Below are 8,042 nucleotides of genomic sequence, written 5' to 3' on the forward strand. Positions count from 1 at the left end.
TGAAGGCTAAGAATTAAGCAAACTTCACGCAATCTATCTTTCAATATTCATACTACTGGCTCCGCATAAATCCGTGGCTAACAAGAAGGTTCGATTTAGGAGTAGAAATCGTTCATCGTTGCTGTAATTAAACAAGCTAGCAGCAAAAAAAGATTACTGTTATAGATGAAGAGGAGAAATATTTATGCATCGTATTCCTCGTTAGCAAACTTGTCCTCGGGATAGCAGACCGCAACAACCGGGTTCCCACCAAATTTCCTTCCATGCAAAGCTGTCTTTGCTTTGGCGGCCCCATCGATATCTGCGTATTCCAAGAACACCTGCAACGGAAAGCTCATGCATCAGAAATCATTCAACACGATACAAATGTTTGAACCTTATTCATAATACAACACAAGGCTCACCTTTCCAACTCCGGCGACAGGCTGTCCACTGGGGTCAGGACGTGGGATCACAACTTTCACCAAATTACCTGAGGAAAGCAAGTTTTTTTCTGTGATTACTACTAAACAACATAACAAAGGAGTAAGAATACCTAGGAGAATCAACTAACAGAAATAAATAAAACTACAGGTGTCTGAAATGGCATATCGAGGGACTACGGTAAAGACAGCAGAGAGACAGTGGCAGAAACAAGACCAAATTCAGAGGGTGATCAAAAGCCTAAATTAAAGAACAAAAAAAGGAGGATAAATAGAGATGAGAAGTAGATATATACCGTATTTGCCTGCTTCTAGCCTCATGTCCTCCATAATGTCATCATACTCTTCATCATCTTTCAATTCATCTGCACTTACCACCTGGGTAAGGCAAACAACCTTTGTAGGTAGCGCTCCAACTTGATACACAAGTTTCTGTTCAGAAAGAGCATATGTCAGGGACAGAGCCCAAGAACAACGTTAAATGTACAACCTAATTGGCATAAGAGAATAAACAGTTGCCATGGATGACAATAAACAGCTGATATATACCTGTAATTGCACCTGTTGCTGTGCCTGCAATAGGATACTTTCCTGCTCTGGTCTGGGCTGAGATGATCCCTGGTTTGCTCGTCTGACAGTAAGGGTTTTGTCTCCCATCTTGATACCATTTAGAGCAGCGCAGGCAATGTCAGTGACACTGAGGTCCTGGTAGACACAGAACGCATAGCCCTTTGAGTTACCAGTTTCCCTATCCTTCACAAGATCAAATCCTCGTAGAGGTCCAAAGGATTCAAGCAACTCCCGAACTTGGGCTTCTGTGAAGTAATAGGGAAGGCCGCCCACAAAAATACGGTCTGGACCTTCTAACCCTCCAGCAGATCCTGGTGTTAGGCCAACTGCAGCAAGATTCAGATTGGGGCTTGGCTGGCTTGGGCCCAGAGCAGCTGCCAGGGAAGGGTTATAGTCTGTTGGCCTTCTAACCTTCACTGGCGCCCCTTCAAACAAAATGCCATCCAGGGCCATTGCATTGCTTGCTTCCTCAACAGATCTCATTTCCACAAAAGCAAATTTCTTGTCATGGTTTATGTAGACATTAAGAACAGCATCACCTGGACCAGCAGTGTTTCCTCCAATAGCAGCCATGACTTGATTAAAATATACTGCAACTGACTGCAGAAAAGAAAACCATTTTAACCAACAGTTATACATTATACACATAAGAGTTGTAAATTAACCGATTTCAAGTATATGGACCTGTTCATTAGCACTTGGAGGAAGGCCACCGACATAAACTCGCCGAGCATGACGAGTAGCCTGAGACGAAAAGATGTTGTAAAATTGTTTATCGATACCTGAAGCAAATTATTAACAAAAGGACTCATACCTGTTGCGTCATTGCTTGCGGCTGGATAACAAGGGGATTGAACTGATTCAAACAAATGAATATGGTTACAGAGCAACAGACAATCCAGTCCAGGCATCGAAATACAAATATATATATATATATATATATATATATATATATATATATATATATATATATAATGCAAAGGTTCTTTCAATATTAAAGACATTAAAGAAATGAATAATCACCTGTCCACCAACACCAACACCAAAAGGGAGCATGTTCGGAAACATGCCAGGAATAGAAGAGCCTGGTAACGGACCTGCAATATATCGATAAATTTCTAGTAGGAGGCATAATCAATTAGCAACTAAGGTATTGTTCCTCAAAAACTGCCACCAATCCAAATCTGAAATAGATCCAGTCATCCAGATCCAGCTATGCAGTATTCCATGTCAAAGAATGAATAACACATGTGCAAGGACAGATGTAATAATCATGAAGCTAGCAATCATAGTACTCGCTAGTTGAAGATGAACAAGACGATATCAAACCAGAGCACTGATTCCTCCTTGTACATTAAAGCTACAGTAGGCAGCTCATTCCATTGGCAGCAGTGGGGCAAGTGACCCAAGATTGCCTTCTTACCATACACGGTTGCCTTCTTACCATACACATACACAAAACAGACAAACAACAAAAGAACAAAAGCAGAAAAATTTGCTCAGTTTTCAGTTATTAAGCAATGATAAAACAAAAACTTAACTTATTTGTACCAGAAGACATTATCACACATACAAGAGCATCTCCAGTGGATGCTTATGGGGTGCTTATAGAGAGAACGCAGTCACTTGTTGGTACTTTCTCTAAAGGTATATCCATCAGCACAAGTGTCTCTCCAAGCATCTCATACGTAGTTGTAACTACAACAAGTCTACAACAAATAATCCCTTTATACTATCTCCTTGTGCTTTCACCTTATAGGTGGATCCCACTAAGCATCTTTTAACACTTTTGTATTGGACTTAGGGGTGCAAGTTACGGTGCTTGGAGATATGGCACCTCCGAAAACATGTCCACCAGACATTGCAAAATTTTATGGTGCCCAACATTATTCAGTACTCACCGATGCTAAGTTCAAAATTAGTATCAGACTGGTGATATGCCAGGAACTTATAGTGATGGCAATTGTTGTAACAACAGTATAGCATTGTGATGGAACTGAATGGTTGGTAAGTCACAACTACAAATAAACTAGACAAAACTGCAAAAATAAAGATATAAATATTAAACTGAATTGATGAGAGCATACTTGGGGTTGGAAACACTGGAAATGTAGAAGCCATGGCTTGCGGGGGTGGTGCATCGAATCCACTAACTCGCTTGCTGCTTCAACGCAATGGGTATCAATGACTAGTGAGAAACTGAAGTATAAAATGGAAAACTGAATACCGCGTGAGATAAGTGAATATATTTAACAATGAGATAGATGACATCCCTTAATTAAAGCAATTAGCCACACTTATTAAAAATGCATATGGATCAACTAAATTTTCAAAGCAATAAGGGTCCATACAAAATTACAGAAAAAATAAATAAACATAATATACATCGAAAAAATATATCAATTTGCCTTTTCACTTTTCAGCATAGGTACTCTCATTAGCATGGGCAACTTCAACATGGTAACAATCATAGGAGAGAGGGGATGGAAGATTAATGTGTCTATTGTATCTGAATACGTAAAAAATGGATTATTCAGGACCTTCGCTTTCATACCTTCTTGAACGAGAGCGAGACCTAGATCTGCGCTCCCTTCCCCTAGAACGAGAACGATGCCCATCTCTTTCGCGGTCTCTTCTCCTATTTGTAGTTAGGTACACCAGAAATCAAAAGTTGATACATAATATAAGCAATACATGTGAGTCTCTCACTAACAATCTGGCATCTCCAAAACATAATTGAATAACTTCTAATGGATCCACAAGAACCAAAGTGATCACTGTTGCAAATAACACTGTTTTAAACAGGCATACCTTTCAGAATCGCGGTCTCTGTGATGATCATGATCGTCGGGACGGTCTCTGTGTTCCTTTCTTTCACGGTGATGCCTACTGTGGCGATCCCGATCCCTGTCTCTGTCCCGATCCCTGCCCCGATCCTGATCCCTGTCCCTTCCTTTATCTCTGTCACGGTCCCTGCGACGATCCCTGTCCTTGTCTTTTTCTCTATCTCTGCCTCTATCCTTGGACTTTGACAACCCATCATCACGTGGATGTGTGTCACCCTAGAGATAGGAGTACAGGACAATATTAGGTTGAGCTTACTGACATAGAACCAGGGCACGCATAAAGAAAAGTAGATTTTTCTGAATGACAAAATCCACGAAAAAAAGTGCAAAACATTCCCAGTAAATCTGCATTATGGGCAATCAAAAGATGAAAAACCTGCGGCCAGTATTTCCATGCACATGAGTTTTTGGCACCGTCAAGTAACTTGGACGGTTGCCTCAAGTGGGCAGGTGAATGGTTAAGTAAACTTAGGTTCACGTTTACAGCATAAAATAAAGTTGCACTTCCCCATTCAATTTTGCGTTTCAAAGTTCAATGAACCTTTGTGACTTGATGTGTTAAGTCGACTATTTTGACACATTAAAAACTACAAATGAAATGTGGTTTCACAATGAAAAACACTAATAACATAATCAGCACATCCCAAGTCATAAAAAGGGGTTGATCAAAGCCTGCCATTCAATCATTGCTATGGATCCATCAGCACCATTGAAAATCCTGCCCTGCCCATAAGCTCCACAACGCACAGCATCGCTGGAACCAAATCAGGTCACCCCATCTATCTGCCCCCAAACTAAACAGACACAAATTTCCTCTCAGCGTTCCCACTCTTGCTCCACTAGCTGATTAGCATATGCACAAAGCAGAACCAAATCCATCCTTGTATGCACCGCCAATTAAACAGCCCCGGCTGCTCAGTCCTCAGACCAACCAAGTCGGCGAACGAATCTACCACATCAGGTGAAAGCTACCGAAAGCAGGCACCCGCATCAAGATCGAAAGCGACGAATCTGGAGGAATCCCCCCAAGCGACTCTAGGCTACACGATCCCGATCAGGTCCGACGCGTCCGCGCCGCTCGAATCCACCGAACCCCAAAGCCTCGCCACAGAATTCCCCCCGCCGAAACACCGCACCGCAACATCTGACCCGAAACCCAGCAAGGCTCGAGGCGCCAGCACGGGCAGATCGAGCCGGCGCGAGACGAGCGCGAAAGCCCGGCGCGGAGATCGGGTTCCAACACAGCAAGGAGGAGCCCGAAGGATGCTCACCTCGGCGCGGACGGCCTCGACGCCGCCGCCGGCGCTGGGGTCGTCGGCCATGTCGCGTCGCGGGAGGGGCCGCGTGGGGTTTCGGTTCGGAGGGTTTGGGGGGCTTCTCTTCTGTCTCGCAGGCAGGGGCTCTGTTCCTTTCCTTTTTTTTAACGTGATGGGCCACAACTTGATGGGTTTGATTGGATCGTGAATAGCATCCGCGACCCAAATCCTTATGGGCCTAAACTTGATGGGCCACGACTTGATGGGTTTGATTGGATCGTGAATAGCATCCGCGACCCAAATCCTTATGGGCCTAAACTTGATGGGCCTACTAGGAGTTGTACGCTGACGATCCGATCCCTTAAAAAAAGTTTTTTTATTTTTATATATTAAATTTTTAAATTTAACAAGTGTAGACGCATGTTTGAAAAAATAGCACGAATAGTCGTTCATCAGCCGTTGAAAAATCGATGTGTTTAAAAATAAATAAAGATGTTATTTGTACTATGAGAATAAAAAACAAATTTCAGCATCTTAAAATTTATCTTTTAATTACTATTTTTCAAAGAGCCAACTAAATTTGCTAAATTTGAAAAAATTAAAAATAAAAAATAAAAAATCTAAAAAAAGGCGCTGACGAAATGCAGGGCCACCCACGAAGCAGCTGTTTCGTCACGGCCTTCGAGCTGCTGCGTGGCATGCGGGGGCGTGACGTCCCGCTCATCGGGTTCGCGCTCGTCACGGCCTGCGAGCGCTGGGGCTTGGAGGAGGGCGCGGCCTGCGGCGCCGCCATCCACGTACTCACATGGAGGATTCTGCAGCAAATGCTTCCTGATGCTTTCAGATTCGCGTCACAGTGGAGTAAGGCCTGATGTAACGACTCTGTGTAGCTTGATCTCTGTCTGTGCTTCATCGGATCATGCCACCCACGGAAGTGGGATTCATTCCCTTTGTCTCAGGAGTGGTCTGCATTCTTCTGTTCCTGTTATCAGTGCCCTGGTTAATATGTATTCTGCTGCTGGGAGATTAGATGATGCCGAGTGTCTGTTCTGGAACATGAGAATAAGGGATATGATATCATGGAACACTATGATTTCATCTTACGTGCAGAATGATAAATGCATCGATGCATTGAGGACATTGGGTCAGTTACTTCAAACTGGTCAAGGTCCACCAAATCACATGACATTTTCCAGCGCTCTGGGAGCATGTTCAAGTCCAGGAGCCTTGATGGATGGCAGACTGGTTCATGCGTGATATTGCAACGTAGTCTTCACAATAACTTGTTGGTAATTCTCCCCTCACAATGTACAGTAAATGCAATTCGATGGAAAACGCCGAGAAAGTTACAGTAAATGCAATTCGATGGAAAACGCCGAGAAAGTTTTTCAGTCAATACCCACTGTTAGTTACAATGTGCTTATTGGGGGCTACGCAGCACTTGAGGATGGTACAAAGGCGATGCATGTCTTTTCTTGGATGAGAGGTGCCGAGATAAAGCCAAATTACATCACAATTATAAATACCCAGGGATCTTTCTCATCTTCAGATGATTTGCGTAGCTACGGAATGCCCCTTCATGCGTACATAACACGGACTGGATTGTTATCAGATGAGTACATTACCAACTCGTTGATCACAATGTATGCAACGTGTGATGATTTAGCATCTAGCACTGATATATTCCACAGAATCATCAACAAGAGTGCCATTTCCTGGAATGCCATGATATCTGCTAATGTACAGCATGGGCATGGAGAGGAGGCTCTAAGGCTCTTCATGGATATGCGGCTTGATGGAAACAAACTTGATCGTTTTAGTCTAGCTGAATGCTTGTCATCCAGTGCAAGCCTGGCATCATTAGAAGAAGGCATGCAGCTGCATGGCCTTGGCGTGAAATGTTGTCTGGATTCAGATAGTCATGTTGTTAATGCTGCAATGGATATGTATGGGAAATGTGGAAAGATGGATGAAATGTCGAAAATGCTTCCTGATCCTACCAGTCGACCCACGCAATGCTGGAATACATTGATATCAGGTTATGCAAGGTATGGCCATTTCAAGGAAGCCGAGGATACGTTCAAGCTCATGGTCTCAATGGGGCGAAAACCAGACTATGTAACATTTGTTTCCCTCCTCTCGGCCGTAATCATGCTGGTCTAGTAGACAAGGGCATTGGTTACTACAACTCTATGGCATCTACATTTTGTGCTTCCCCTGGGATAAAACATTGTGTCTGCATAGTGGATCTCCTTGGGCGTTTAGGGCGATTTGCTGAGGCAGAGAAATATATTGAAGAAATGCCAGTCTTGCCAAAGGATCTAATTTGGAGGAGTTTGCTGTCTTCTAGTAGAACCTACAGGAATCCTGATGTTGGGTGGAAAACCGCCAAGAAACTTCTTGAACTGGATCCATTTGATGACTCGGCTTATGTTCTTTTGTCAAACTTATATGCTACAAATGCGAGATGGGTTGATGTTGACAAATTAAGAAGTCACATGAAGACCATCAATTTAAACAAAAGACCTGCTTGCAGTTGGCTTAAGCTGAAGAATGAGGTGAGCACCTTCAGTATAGGTGACCGTAGTCATGTGCATGCAGAAAAAATCTATGCAAAATTAGACGAAATCTTGCTAAAGCACAGGGAAGTAGGTTCCATCGCTAATACCTCATCAGCACTGCATGATACAGATTTAGAGCAAAAAGAGTTGAACCTTTGGAACCACAGCGAGAAGCTTGCGTTGGCATATGGGCTGATTGTTGTTCCAGAAGGATCTACAATAAGGATATTCAAGAATCTGAGGGTCTGTGCAGACTTCCATTTGGTATTTAAGCTGGTTAGCATGGTATTTCACAGGGAAATCATTCTGAGAGATCCTTATAGGTTCCACCAATTCAAAGGCGGATCATGCTCTTGTTCAGATTTTGGTGTGATAGTTATACACTAG

General features: G+C 43.0%; 1 protein-coding gene and 1 pseudogene across 3 annotated transcripts; one reads left to right on the top strand and one right to left on the bottom strand.

The window, feature by feature from the left end:
• On the bottom strand, nt 1-5,258 carry LOC133900336 (splicing factor U2af large subunit B). Of its 3 annotated transcripts, none has more exons than XM_062341427.1 (11): nt 5,110-5,258; nt 3,804-4,054; nt 3,547-3,630; nt 3,080-3,153; nt 2,016-2,089; nt 1,807-1,848; nt 1,677-1,736; nt 972-1,592; nt 719-854; nt 405-472; nt 1-320 (listed from the first exon to the last, which is right to left on the bottom strand). In XM_062341427.1, the coding sequence occupies exons 1-11, from the start codon at nt 5,158-5,160 to the stop codon at nt 183-185; spliced, it is 1,599 nt and encodes a 532-aa protein (XP_062197411.1). In that variant the 5' UTR covers nt 5,161-5,258; the 3' UTR covers nt 1-182. The 3 variants fall into 3 exon arrangements, with proteins under 3 accessions (XP_062197411.1, XP_062197410.1, XP_062197412.1); XM_062341426.1 differs by having other exon boundaries at nt 3,080-3,156; XM_062341428.1 differs by lacking the exons at nt 3,080-3,153; nt 3,547-3,630; nt 3,804-4,054; nt 5,110-5,258 and adding an exon at nt 2,288-2,311.
• A 477-nt stretch (nt 5,259-5,735) lies between these two features.
• LOC133900995 (putative pentatricopeptide repeat-containing protein At5g09950) lies at nt 5,736-8,042 on the top strand (annotated as a pseudogene).

This window comes from Phragmites australis, chromosome 19 (genome assembly GCF_958298935.1).
Source record: "Phragmites australis chromosome 19, lpPhrAust1.1, whole genome shotgun sequence".
NCBI classification, from domain to species: domain Eukaryota; kingdom Viridiplantae; phylum Streptophyta; class Magnoliopsida; order Poales; family Poaceae; genus Phragmites; species Phragmites australis.

What these genes read in the sequence shown, in the direction of transcription:
- LOC133900336 (XM_062341426.1), bottom strand. Translation starts at nt 5,160, where the DNA reads ATGGCCGACGACCCCAGCGCCGGCGGCGGCGTCGAGGCCGTCCGCGCC. An exon ending in CGCAAGCAATGACGCAACAG is followed by an intron (nt 1,737 to 1,806) that starts GTATGAGTCCTT and finishes TTTTCGTCTCAG; the next exon opens with GCTACTCGTCATGCTCGGCG. An exon ending in AGCAACAGGTGCAATTACAG is followed by an intron (nt 855 to 971) that starts GTATATATCAGC and finishes CTTTCTGAACAG; the next exon opens with AAACTTGTGTATCAAGTTGG.